General features: G+C 46.1%; 2 protein-coding genes and 1 pseudogene across 2 annotated transcripts in view; 2 read left to right on the top strand and 1 right to left on the bottom strand.

Annotated features, from left to right (window-relative positions):
• The window catches only part of LOC126000480 (zinc finger protein 688-like), a gene marked incomplete at its 3' end in the record, with an annotated part of 128739 nt that overhangs the window by 89291 nt on the left and 25036 nt on the right, over positions 1 to 14412 (top strand). The gene's annotated exons all lie outside the window — the stretch shown is intronic.
• LOC126000482 (zinc finger protein 208-like) overlaps positions 1 to 14412 on the top strand; it is a 58953-nt gene that overhangs the window by 43491 nt on the left and 1050 nt on the right. The window contains 2 exon segments of the mRNA XM_049767746.1: positions 9704 to 9975; positions 10051 to 11637. Coding sequence (XP_049623703.1) covers positions 9704 to 9975; positions 10051 to 11637 — 1859 coding nt within the window.
• Positions 1232 to 1933, bottom strand: LOC126000479 (protein C1orf43 homolog; annotated as a pseudogene).

Genomic DNA, 14412 nt, shown 5'->3' with positions numbered 1-14412 from the left:
CCTCTCTGCATATCCTTCCCATTAAGAGCACAGAGAGATTAAGGGAGAGGGAACTACAGGCCATGGGGTGGAGGGGGAGCAAGCATGGAAGTGAGGGAGGAGCAGTGTTGGGTGCCCAGTGTGGTGCCTTGTCCACCCTCAGTGTGCCCCTGCTCAACCTCTGTGGTTCTTGGAGCCAATCCTCATCCTGAAATTATGAATCTGGTTTGGCCCCTTACTTCCCACATTGTTCCAACAAGCATAGAAAACATTCACGTTGGAATCTGCTGGGATGTTGGGTAAGCCTGGCGTGAGATAAACACCACATCTCCCCGGATTGTCACTAAAGTGGATATCCCAGGGTGAACCTTCTCTAGGGTGCGATTTTCCTCTCCAAGAAAAGAGAACAAGCTCCAGCTTGTTCCAACCGGCTTTTCCAGGGATCACTAGACGCCCCCACCGCCTTCTCCAACTCAGAGAAAGTTCTCATATGGATATTTGCTATTCAAGTTGGCTAGGATGGGGGAAAGAGCCAGATGAGGCAATGGAAAATATCCTTTTAACATGAAACCCAAAGGAACCAATCAAGAGAAATGTAATCAGAAGGCAATATGAGGACCAATCCAAAAGCTTCTTGTCACAGAAAAAGAAAAACCAGCTAGTACTAAAAATGGCTGTACTCAATTTCAGGGTTATTTGGAAAAGGGAATGTGACTTAGAGGCTATTCCTGACCCGATGCTTGGGACTTGCTTCTGGTGATTCTTGAAGAACCATGTGCTTGCAGGGATGATTAAACACGGTCCTCCTGCATTCAAAATATACCCGCCCAGATGTTAGATCTACCTCTCAGGTTCATGAGATTCTATTAAGTAGGACCCATATCCAAGATGCTTCAGTGTGCTGCTTGAGAGCCAGAACCAGTGATGCCCAATGGGTCATGTGATGTCTGCGATGGAATCTCGGGCTTCAGGCATAAGAGGCATGCATGCTACCACTGAGCTAAATCCCTACTCCAAATAAGAACTTACAAATAAAACAATTCCAATATCATTGACATTTAAAAAATCTGAATTCATGTCCAAGAGAAAATTTCAAGTCAAATCAACAAAGATCTGAAACGTGCCCTAAGAAATGGTTGGTGAAAAGTTATAGCGCTGGACAGTGGAAGCTCCGATAAAGCCAGTCTAGGTTAGTCAGGCAGCACAGTGCTTTCCGTTCAGATCCATCCACTGTACAAGGTCTATAGTTACATCACAGAGTACTCTGAACTGTTTTAGAGTGGACCTTAAAACTCTCTTATTTGAGCAAGTGCTTGGCACTTTTGTTCTTTTGAGTGAAGGGAAAGTATGTCACCTGGATGGTTGTTGGAGGAGACGTCAGGAGACTGGGTCAGATCTTTGGCTGCCGATTGGTGCTGTGTGTGAGAGCTCCCACTTATTGCTTTGATCACAGTGGTCAGCTCTCTGAGGGCCTCATTCTAGCACAGGAACTCCCTCTGGCCAAAGACCCCAGTCCCGTCATGAGCTGTCTCAGCCCTCCATCAGGGTCTCCTCAATGAGGGCCTTGCACACGTCCTTGATAGGTGTAGTGGTGCTGTGAAGGTCTTGCAGGTAGGAAAAAAGATTCTCGTCCATTAAAGAAAAAGGACGCTGGCCTTCAATTTGAACTGGGATAGCAGAGGCACGGATGGCATCCAGAGCTTTCATCCGTATACATCGTTGGAGCCATCCCGATTTCCCTGGGTTTCCAGCTCTAACAATCTCGCATCATCCTCTGCAAGAAGCAGAGCTTCGTCCCTGGATCTTGAACTTTGGAGAGTCGGGCATCATCTCCTCTTTCGAGTCTTGGGGCCCACCAGGTTGCAAGGCCCCTCCCGACTGACTTCATTGCAAGTGCAGGACCTGCCTCTTGACAAGACGCACAGCAGCGCAAGCACAGCTCCCGCAGTGCCATCGCCACCCGGCAGACATTCAGACGGGACAGCAGTGACTGTCGCAGCCGTGACCCAGCCCACCCTCGCCGCCTGGCTCCGCGCTCTCAGCCCGTCCCCGGAGCCCCTCGGAGGTCGGAGGTCGTCCCTGGGAACGTCCAGGACTGAAGACAGCGACGCCTCAGGGGCGGCCCAGTGCGGTTTCTGAGCACTCAGTTTGGGTTTACCGGGTGGGGTCTGCGATGTTGATTAGAACTGTGACCCTCCCCTCTGCAGCCCAGCAGTCGCCCTGTCTCGGCCACGTTGCTCCCCAGGGGTCGGACAGTCACCGAGTCCAGCAGGCGACGTTTATGTCCAACTAACGGGGCCAGTCCCGGGGCCTGGCCCTTTAAGACGAGGCAGAGACGTCACTGCATCCGGGACTTTGGGTGCTGTGACGTCACCCAGCATCCGGGGCTTTGTCTCAGGAGCCGGAAGCGCCCAGAGGCCGCCATTGTGGAGTCGGACGGTGGTTGGCGCTTCCCTCGGCTGCGGGAGTGCGGAGGCGACTCTGACTCTGGCTGCCCAGGAGCCTCTTGAGCCGGAGCCCCAGGTCTCCGTGAGGGCGGGGAGCCCGGGGAGGACGGGGAAGGGCCGGTGGGTCCGGGCTCTTGGCGGCGACTCTGCCCTCCGTCTTTGCCCCATCAACGTCGGGCTGTCTCTGGCTCGTCTCTGGGTCCCCCTCGGGGTGCTCAGGCGGCGCTTGGCTCCGGCTCGGATCCCTCCAGGCAGCCCAGGCGACCTCATCGGCGCTGGGGATCGACTCAGGTGGCCTGGGGCGAGTCCTTTGGCAGGTTGGATCTGGGGTGGGGAATGGCGTGGAATACATACAATTGTGGGCAGTGGAGAGTCGGGCCTCAACCCCGGGCTCAGGGCACTTGGGTCCTGTCCAGTGCACTGCTTGGGTCAGCACCCGATGGGCGAAGCCTTCCCGGCTGCCTACAATCTCCTCGCCCGAGATCGACTTAGTGAGAAATTCCAAGAAACCCCAAACTACAGGGAACATCGTGGTCCTTAGAAAGTCCTGGGATAAGAATATTGCTTTCTCACAAGCCATCTGGCACTTGTCAGAAATGTTCCCTCGAACAGCAGCTGGATGCCGGGGTCAGATGTGCTGATCGGGGTTAGGATCCAGCAGGACCCACAAGACGGAGCTGTAGGAGAGCACGCCCAGCCCCAATATCCGCTCCCCTGGCAGGTTTGTCACCTTCGGGTCCCTGAGAATAGCATGACTTCAACTAGTCTGAGTTCGGCATTTGGAGGATCTGCTGTTACAGCTATGGAGCGCCCGTGTTCCTGTCCCATCACAGCTCCCCAAGATAGTATCTTCCCCATTGCCCCATGTTGGAAGAAGCTGATGTCCAGGGCTTGGTCCATCAGGAGTTTCTGGCACCAGTGCTGTCACTTCGGCTCAGGGCATGATATCTCCGATGCTTATGGCTCTGACTTTTCTCCAGGACTTACTGCAAAGCTCCTTACTACTGCTATTAAGGATTAATCCAGGATGGAGAAGATGGATACAAACACTCTGCCATCCTGTACCCAGGTAGGACTGAGTATAGTGGGCACAGTGGGGGACAGGCATGTGCAGTCCTCAGGGCCAGAGGAGTCCAGACATATTTTAGGAAGGAACCTCTCACCATGCTTTGACTCCAGTCAGTACCATTGACCCTTTTCTAATAGAGGCCTCTTTTGTCCTGGTTTGCTGTGTTTCTTTTGTGTTCCACACCTGATAGTGCTCAGGCCTTACTCCTATTCAGTGCTCTTGGGCACTTTGACTTATGCTAATGTTTTCTCCCCACAATTAATGGGTTTAATCCTGACTCTGCACTTCACCTTCACTCTGCAGAGTCTTCCCTCCTCCCTTCATTCATATTTCTCCTCAGTAAACTAGTTGTACTTTTGAAGCCTCTTGTCAGCAGGCCCTTTGGCCTCGTGGCTCTAAGAGAGAAATGAAAGCAAGGATCTTTTTGGAAGCCGTAGTTATGTGGAACCTAGTCATTTTTTTAAAACTATAATAGGATGGATCCATTTCAGGGTGAATTGTGACTGCTGATAACCAAGAGCACTGATTTGACTCACTCACTGAACCATGAATTTTTCTTCTGACTCTTTTTGCATTGTGCAGAGTCTGCCTTGGGGATGGAATAGAACAGTATGTGTTTACCATTGTGGGCACCGCCCAGAGTTGACTTTACAGATCCTTCTGGTTCAGTGCTTGGGTTTGACCTTGCTGTGTGTACATAACTTCACCTCAAGAACATTTCTAGAATAGTGTCCACAGGTCATGTTGGCTGTTGGGCCTTCCTTGAAGTGAATAGCTTGTCCCGTTTTCCAGGGATGACGGTTGAGAGAACATGGAGGCTGGTTCCTCCCAAGTAAAGGGGCTTTGTCCTTGAATCAGGTCCTAGGGATCCTGCTTCAGTGTGGATTCCAGGTTGCATCTGTCCATGACACCCTCCTGTATTGCTACTCAGGTTACTGTGACCTTCCCTGAAGTAGCTGTGAACTTCTCCCAGGATGAGTGTCTGAGTCTGGACCCCTCTCAGAAGAATCTCTACAGAGAAATGATGCTAGAGACCTACCAGCACCTGCAGGCCATAGGTGAGAGCCCCGTTGGGGCATCTGTGAGGGCCGAGCTGATAGATTGAACCCGGGTCAACCTCATGCAAGACAAAGGGCCTAACAAAGTGCTCTTGTCTGGCCTTGGGTCAAGTTCTATTCATGAGTGCATAAGCCGAGACTGGGGTAGCCCCATTGCTTCTTGAAAAATTATGTGGGAATGGGATCTCATCTGAGGCTCTTGCATGCAAACTCTGTTCCCCAATTTTTGCTTCCTATCTTGGCCACAGTTTAATTATTTTGGTTATTGTTTTGTGTTGGACCACACGTCACATTTCCCAGGAATTTTGCCTACTTAATTCTATACTCAATAAAAGGTTATTTGCCTTGACTGAGGCTGACCTAGATTCAATCGTCAGCATCCCAATGATCTCCAGAGTCTTTCTGGAGTGATTCCCTGAGCATCCCAAGTGTGCAATCTCTGAGTAATCCCTGAGCATTGCCAAGTGTGGCCCAAAGTCAATAAAGAGAAAACTACTTGTGGGGCATAATGAATACTATATGTGAATCAGGTGTCCTAATTGTTGTCAGTCTGTGCAAGGCAAGTACGTGCCACCCTGTACTATTGTGCAAACCCTTGATTTATTTATGTTTTTGGTCCACACCCAGCAGTGATCAGGTGTATTTCATGTATCTGCACTCAGAGATTAGTCCTGGCAGACTCTGGGGATAATATGGGATGTATGGGATCCATTCGGAGACCATCCTGGGTTGGCTGTGTGCAAGACAAGTGCACTATTGCTGTGCTGTCACCCAGGCCCCCAAGACCTTACTTTTTATGACATGATTGGTATTTGCAATCCTTAGTGGTGGTTGAGATTGTTCCATAGCTCTGTATTCTGTACTCTTTTCACAAAGGGCTCAGAGAACTATAGAGGGTGCCAAGATCAATGCATTTTGTCCATGTGTGAGCCCATTTATTGCTTCCTCCTTGTTGGAAACTTCAATTTCAACCTGGTCTTGTCTGTGTGATAATCAGCGTGCATATGTAGAGCAGAGATTCTGTTCTTTATCTGTTCCGTGTTTTAGCCTCTTTCATTACAAACCCAGTCTATACCTGAGGTGCTATCCTCTTCATTGTCTTTTACCCATGAATGATACCTCTCTGCCAGGGCATTGTGGGGTGAAGCCTGCGCTGATCTCCTGGTTGGAAGTAGGAGACCTTGAAGGGCTGCAGAGAGGCATATTTCCAGGTAAGTGTGGGAATAATCCCCCGACTCAGACCCTGGTGTGTGTAGCATCCTGGGCCTACAGGAATGTGTGTGCTGAGCCTTTTGTGTCAGGCTACTATATCGGGGCGGGGGTCTTTTCCATTCCATTATCTGCCTTTGATGCTGAATCCCAGTATGTTCTGGAATTTTGCTGGCTTGTCGTTGCTCTTTATAGTTCCCTTTCTGTTAATCATTAGAACAGAAGCTGAGATTCTCTGTCTTAACCTACCATCTGTGCTCTCTGTCTGGTTGCATAGTCCAGTGTTGGGGTGCCCTTCTCAGCAGTAGCTAGATGTCCCTCTCACCAGTCTATGTACACTTCCCTTCACCATGACATTTAGCAGGGTATTTGGTATTCCAAAGAAGGGGTTCTTTTTTCCGGTTTTGATACCTACTTATTGGTGCTGTTAGGGTTTAATCTGGCTCTTTTCTTCAGATTAGCTTCTAATGGTCTCAGGTGCCATTATGGGATACTAGAGGTGAACTTGGTCCACCACTTGGAAAGTCAACACCCTCTCTGTTATACTACGTATTTAACATGATTATTGAAAATAGTAAGAAATTCTTTTGGGGGCCACACCTGGTTGTGCTCAGGAGTTACTCCTGGCTGGTGGGCCTATATAGGAAGCTGGGGAGTGAACCTGAGTCTGTCCTGTCACCTCAATGCAAGCATACACCCTATTCCTCTGCTTCCACTCTGGCCCCAAACCGTAAGAAATTTTATATTTGTTGTATGGTAATGTATGTATCAGTAATGCTCAGGAGTTACTCTGGATCTGCACAAGCCAATTACTTCTTGCATGGCTTTAGAGAGTATTTGGGATGCCTAGAATAAAACTCGAGTCAGCTAATTTCAAAGTAAACTTCCTCACCATGGGGTTTTCTATGTGTACCACTGAGCTATTCACTGCAATCCTTCTGACTTATCTTCTCTTTTCTCAAAATTGATTTATTACCTATGTATTCATTCTATCACTTAAATTCACTCATCTGTACTAAGAAATTCACTTCAATCCTTCTGACTTACCTTCTCTTTTCTCTAAGCTGATATAGTACCTTAAAACATGTATTCATTCCAACACTTTTGTTGCATTTAACCAGTTTTCATTCAGCTAATATTTTGAGGGGGATTGGGCCACACACCATGGCCCTCAGGGTTATTCCTGGCTCTGTGCTTAGAAATTGCTCTTGACAGGCTCTGGGGACCCTATAGAAGCCGTCAATCTAACCCAGATTCATCCTGGGTTGGCCACGTGAAAGGCAAATGCCCTACCGCTGCTATCTGTCCAACTCATTCAACATATTCTTTTTTGTTTGCCAGAAATTAAACTAGGTTCATCCACGTACAAGGTGAAACCCACCCAGGCTGTCTCATGTCGCTTTCACACTAGAATATATATTTTATCCTATTTTGGAGGTTGTCTAGATCACACTCAGTGGCACTCATTGGGTACTCCTGGCTCTGTACTCAGAAATCACTCCTGGCAGGCTTTGGGAACAATATGGGATGCTGGAAATCAAACCGGGTTCTGCCTGGTATTTTACTCATGGAATGCAGACACCTTACTGCTTGCTATCACTCTGACCCTAGTGTGGGGGTGAATATATATATACATTGGTGTTTGGGTCACACCCGGTGACTCTCAGGGGTTCCACCTGGCTATGCACTCAGAAATCACTCCTGGCTTGGGAGACAGTAAAGGACGCCAGGGGATTGAACCACATTCTGTCTTAGGCTAGCACAGGCAAGGCAGAAGTCTTATCCTTTGTACCATCACTCTGGCCCCTAGTTTGTTTGTTTTTTTTGGGTGGGCTATATTTTTACCTGTATGTTTAAACCATTGATGAGTGATCCCATAAAATTGGGATAATATTGCCTCTTTAAATAGATTACATTAAGTTAAATATTGGTGTGGTTTTTGGGTCAGCCCTGATAGTGTTCAGGCGTTACTACTGGTTTAGTGCTCAGAAATTATTTCAGGGGCCAGAGAGATAGCATGGAGATAGGGCATTTGCCTTGCATGCAGAAGGACGATAGTTCAAATCCTGGCATCCCATATGGTCCCCCGAGCCTGCCAGGAGCGATTTTTGAGTGTAGAGCCAGGAGTAACCCCAGAATGCTGCTGGATGTGACCCAAAAACAAAAAAATCAACAAAACCACCAGAAATTATTTCAGTTTGGAGAGGGGGACATAAGAGATGTCAGTGATTCAACCTGAATCAGTTGCATGCAAGGCAAATGACCCCCCCCCATTTTGTATTGTTCTGGTCCCTGAACAGAGTCTTACATTTCATATATGGTTTGTTTTTAGTATGCAGAGCATCTGTTCAGAATGCCTCCACTCTACAATTTTCTTTCAGAACGAGATCTCCAAACAGGAATGTGTTGGTAAGATTTGCAAATTCCAAATCTTATTCTTATTGTAGAGGTGGGATAACTCGGTGCACAAACACATAGGACTTATACAGTGGTGCCCATTGGTCCAGCCCTTTTACCTCATGTGTGGCCTCTGCAATGGTGGGAACATCCAGAGCCCAGTGTGAAGAGATGTGTTCTATTAATCTCATGAGTGCCAACCTCGATTGAATGAATCTTCTACCCAAAAGGTCTTATTGTTTTCAGCCAAAGAAATTCTGTGATTTGTGTGGGAAATGATTTCGGGAGGGAAGAGATACAGTGATTTGATTTGATATAATATGAGGTCAAGTGTTTCAACTGGTTTGTGAGTAGAGATGGAAAACTGGATCTCATTCACGTCTGTACATGGTCCTCGATCCTCACCATATTTGCTCTGGGAGCACACAGCCAGAGTAAACAAGAGCACTGCCTGGGGGACCTCCATAGTAGAGAGAACATTTCAAAAAAGGATATTGAGTTTATTGATTGGGAGGAATATGACTATTGTAAGACTTTTCTTCTGTATTGGATCAACACTTGTGATATTTGGGGCTTTCCGTTGGAATGAGCCCATTTTTGATATCAGGGCTTAATTCCGAACTGGACTCTCCTTGCTATACTACTGCTCTCCCCTATTGAGGTATTTAGCAATCTGACTTGGCCGTTTCCTTTCTGTTGTGCAGAAGAGCCCACCTGGTCTTAAGTTATATGCTCTTAGCTCCTAGCAAGCCCCAAGTGAGGATGTGTTTTATGTCTGTTTATATAGGGCTCAGAAATCATAGTTTCTGTTCCTCTGCTCAGACAATGTTTTCCCTCCCTAATCTTATATCTTTCCTGGATGTTTATCTCACTCCAGAGACATCCACAATGTAGGGAATTGTTTTTCTGTGATGGGGATCACATATGAAGGTTGGTTTTAAACATGGGGACTCAAAGATTACTGGACTAACCCTGTGCTGTTCCATAGGGAAGAGGCACGCCATGCTGGTTTGTGAATGATCTTGTGCTGTTGGACCCAGTCTCAAGGGAACTGCCCTGCCTGTATCATGATGGGAATGAGGACGCAGGGATCATCTGTTCAATGGTGGATCGGATTGAAGAGAGGGTCCTTAATATGGGGACCCAGTCTTTTGGACACAGTGCTCCTGATCCTTTTATGCCCAGTCACAGGACACAGACCTCCACAGTTGGATCACCTTGGATCAAAAAGCCACCAGTGTTTGTTCTAACTCCCTCATATCAAGATACTCTCAAGCATATTTTCCATGCAGCATACCCCACTATGTATAAACAATGTGATGGGAACTTCTCATGTGCTCAGCACTGTGATGTGCCCTTATATATCCCTGCTATACAGGATGCCTGTGATGGTAAGCGAGGTGGATTCAGTCTGAGAGAACTGTCACACCGGAATGATACAAAGGAAGTCTGGACAGGAAGCAATTGTCATATAGGTCCCGAGTATGGCAAGTCCTTCACTTACTCTTCATCCCACACTGAACATATGAAAATTCATATAGCAGAGAAGTCTTACATGTGTCAGGTTTGTGGAAAGTACTTCACTCAATCTTCAAACCTTATTAAACACATAAATATTCATAAGGGAGTGAAGCCTTATACATGCCGGGATGGTGGAAAGGCCTTCACTGAATCCTCATTGCTTATGCACATGAATATTCATACTGGAGAGAAAACGTATTCGTGTCAGGAGTGTGGAAAAGCCTTCATTCCATCCTCAAACCTTTCTGGTCACATAAAAATTCATACAGGAGAAAAGCCTTATTCATGCAGGAAAGCCGTCACTAATTCTTCAGTGCTTTCAGGGCATAGGAAAATTAATGCCAGTGAGAAGCCTTATTCATGTCAGGAGTGTGGAATGGCATTTGATCAATCCTCAAAGCTTAACATACACGTTAAAATTCATACAGGAGAGAAGCCTTATTCCTGTCAGGAGTGTGGAAAGGCATTTGCTCGATCCTCAGACCTTAACACACACATGAAAATTCATACAGGAGAAAAGCCTTATTCATGTCAGGAGTGTGGAAAGGCATTTGCTCGATCCTCTAACCTTTCTGATCACATGAAAATTCATACAGGAGAGAAGCCTTATTCATGTCAGGAGTGTGGAAAGGCATTTGCTCAATCCTCAAATCTTAACGCACACATGAAAATTCATACAGGAGAAAAGCCTTATTCATGTCAGGAGTGTGGAAAGGCATTTGCTCGATCCTCAAACCTTTCTGATCACATGAAAATTCATACAGGAGAGAAGCCTTATTCCTGTCAGGAGTGTGGAAAGGCATTTGCTCGATCCTCAACCCTTAACAAACACATGAAAATTCATACAGGAGAGAAGCCTTATTCATGTCAGGAGTGTGGAAAGGCATTCGCTCGATCCTCAGACCTTAACAAACACATGAAAGTTCATATAGGAGAGAAGCCTTGTTCATGTCAGGAGTGTGGAAAGGCATTTGCTCGATCCTCAAGCCTTAACAAACACATGAAAGTTCATACAGGAGAGAAGCCTCATTCATGTCAGGAGTGTGGAAAGGCATTTGCTCGATCCTCAAACCTTTCTGATCACATGAAAATTCATACAGGAGAGAAGCCTTATTCATGTCAGGAGTGTGGAAAGGCATTTGCTCAATCCTCAAAGCTTAACAGACACATGACAATTCATACAGGAGAGAAGCCTTATTCATGTCAGGAGTGTGGAAAGGCATTTGCTCAATCCTCAAGCCTTTCTGATCACATGAAAATTCATACAGGAGAGAAGCCTTATTCATGTCAGGAGTGTGGAATGGCATTTGCTCGATCCTCAAACCTTTCCGATCACATGAAAATTCATACAGGAGAGAAGCCTTATTCATGTCAGGAGTGTGGAAAGGCATTCGCTCGATCCTCAGACCTTAACAAACACATGAAAGTTCATACAGGAGAGAAGCCATATTCATGTCAGGAGTGTGGAAAGGCATTTGCTCGATCCTCAAGCCTTAACAAACACATGAAAGTTCATACAGGAGAGAAGCCTCATTCATGTCAGGAGTGTGGAAAGGCATTTGCTCGATCCTCAAACCTTTCTGATCACATGAAAATTCATACAGGAGAGAAGCCTTATTAATGTCAGGAGTGTGGAAAGGCATTTGCAAAATTCTCAAATCTTAACATACACATTAAAATTCATACAGGAGAGAAGCCTTATTCGTGTCAGAAGTGTGGAAAGGCATTTGCTCGATCCTCAGACCTTAACAAACACATGAAAGTTCATATAGAAGAAAATCCTTATTCATGTTCAGAGTGTGGAAAGGCTTTTGGTGAATCCTCAAGCCTTAACAGGCACATGAAAATTCATACAGGAGAGAAGCCATATTTATGTTCAGACTGTGAAAAGGCATTGCTTGATCCTCATACCTTAACAATGAAAATTCACACAATGGGCCGGAGTAATAGTATGGAGGTAAGATGTTTGCCTTGCATGCAGAAAGTTGGTGGCTTGAATCCCGGTATCCCATATGGTCCCCTGAGCCTGCCAGGAGCTATTTCTGCGCATAGAGCCAGGAGTTACCCCTGAGCGTTGCTGGGTGTGATCCAAAAACCGGAAAAAAAATTCACAAAGGATAGAAGCCTTATTGTGTCAGGAGTGTGGAAAGGTGTTTGCTTTATCCTCAAAGCTTCTGAGATACTGAATATTCATGGAGAGAAGCCTTATTTGGATTGTAGCAAAGCCTTCAATAAATCTCAAGACACATTAAAATTTATATAGGAGATGGGGCCGGGCGGTGGCGCTGGAGGTAAGGTGCCTGCCTTGCCTGCGCTAGCCTAGGATGGACCGTGGTTCGATCCCCCGGCGTCCCATATGGTCCCCCAAGAAGCCAGGAGCAACTTCTGAGCCATTAGCCAGGAGTAACCCCTGAGCGTCACAGGGTGTGGCCCAAAAACCAAAAAAAAAATTTATATAGGAGATAAGCCATATTCATATCAGGAATGTGCTGAGGCATTTGCTCACTGCTCATAGCTTGTTAGACACTTGAATACTGGAGAGAAACCTTACTCATGTTAGGTGAGTGTGAAAAAGACTCACTCAAACCTCAATTGTTTCTGGGCAGTACATTACTGATTTGTATTGATAAGAAGACTTCCTCATGTCAGAATTATGGGATGTCCTCCATTAAATCCTCAAAACTTAATTTGCACGATTACATTCAAACAGGAGTTAAGTCTAATACATGTCAGGAGTGTGGAAAGGCCTTTGCTTAGTCCTCAAGCCTTACTATGCATATGAATGTTCATACAAGAGAAGAGTGCTGTTCATGCCTGGAGTGTGGGAAGGCTTATACTTTCTGCTCAAGCCTTCAAAAGCATAAAAAATCCATTCTGGAGGGAAACATATGGTCCATAATAAGTGTGTATTTTTTCACTGATATTGAAACTTTGATAGATATGAAAATGAGATCTGATGATCTGAGTACCTCAAACAAAATGTGTGGTATTGGCCTTGCAAACCACTGGCTGGGGTTCAATGTTAGACATTCTGTAGGGTTTCTCAAGCCCAAAGGTATGGATAACAGTGTCAGGAATTACCTTTGAACATCATAGTGTGTCTGTTGCAAGTCAGCCCCTGAAGAGGTTGACTGATGGAGGATGAGGTCTTTCCCCTTCAGCTCGGAGCATGCGTCTGCCACCCTGTCTAGCCAAGGGTTCTGAGATGAAACGGTGGGTAAACAGCTCACAGACAGTCAGGCTTGTGGAAATATTAGTTTTATTCAGTGGACAAGACTGAAGTCCAAAGCCTCAGCATCAGTTCCTGCCAAAAGCCTCTCGCCTTCCACAGACTCTTGGTTTTTTTTTTGTTTTTTTTTTTTTTTTGGTTTTTGGGCCACACCAGGTGATGCTCAGGGGTTACTCCTGGCTATGCGCTCAGAAGTCGCTCCTGGCTTGGGGGACCATATGGGACGCCGGGGGATCGAACCGTGGTCCGTCCTAGGCTAGCGCAGGCAAGGCAGGCACCTTACCTCTAGCGCCACCGCCGGCCCCAGACTCTTGTTTTTATCCCCCAGAATCAGGTACCACCCAATGGTGGGATCAGATACCACCCAATGGTAGAAGCAGAATCAGGTACCACCCTAGGTTGGGGGCAGAATGCCTGGTCACACGCTAGGGTAGGGCACAATTACCGATCAGGTTAGGGTCAGTAATATAATAATCCCCTAAAATATTTACATACACAGCATGTTGCCTATGAAAATAACTAAAATAACTTTTAAACAAGACAATAGTAACTTGAGGGAATATGGGGAGACCTGTTTACTTCTGAATGATTGCATAAAAATTCATAGTTGGGACTAGAATGTAGCATAGTGGAAAGGGTATTTGCCTTGGTCGCAGCCAACCAGGGTTTGAACCTCGACATTCCCTATGGTCTCAAAAGTCGGCCAGGAGCAAATTTTATACTTCACTGGGTCCTATAGCAACGAATACAGCTGCATAACCTCTTTACTTGAGAGCTTTATATTTATGAAGCACTTTGACCCTTTTACTACTCTAAGATGGGTCAGTTTTATAACTGTAATTATTGATCAATTATTTCTGCGTAGGTCTCCTGATCACATTTATGTTAGGCTGTTAGGTGTTGTACAGAGCTCTGTTCATATCTATGTTCTACATAGCTTGCTACATTTCCCCTTTTCTGCCTGTCATTCAGCAAAACCTTTTCTTTTTTCTTTTTTGGGCCACACCTGGTGACACTCCCTCGGGTTATTCCTGGCTATGCACTCAGAAATTGTTTCTAGCTTGGGGAACCATATGGGTCACCAGGAATTAAACTTTGGTCTGTACTGGGTCAGCTGTGTGCAAGGCAAACACCCTAACATTGTGCCATCACTCCAGCCCAGCAACATCTTTTCTATAGTTTCCCTGTGCTCACTTATCCAGTACTTGCTTTCCCTATTAAATCCCTAGGGCCATATAGCTCAACATCCTTTGTGCCCCGGAAGAACACTCCACTCACACACATTTGCACCCCTTTGAAGCATTTCAGCCTCTTATTCCCCTGGATTGTTACTAGGACCAAAATTGTCTTTTCAAATGGGTCTTGGCTGAAGGACTAATTACAGCCTGTGACTTAAGCCAGCAGCTAGAGGGAGTCATTGACACTTCCATTCCCATCCTGATTATTCTTTTTTTTGTTTTTGTTTTTTTGTTTTTTTTTTTTGGTTTTTGGGTCACACCCGGC

The sequence above is a fragment of the Suncus etruscus genome, assembly GCF_024139225.1.
Source record: "Suncus etruscus isolate mSunEtr1 chromosome 15 unlocalized genomic scaffold, mSunEtr1.pri.cur SUPER_15_unloc_3, whole genome shotgun sequence".
Taxonomy (NCBI): Eukaryota; Metazoa; Chordata; class Mammalia; order Eulipotyphla; family Soricidae; genus Suncus; species Suncus etruscus.
This window is presented reverse-complemented; position numbering and strand designations above follow the sequence as displayed.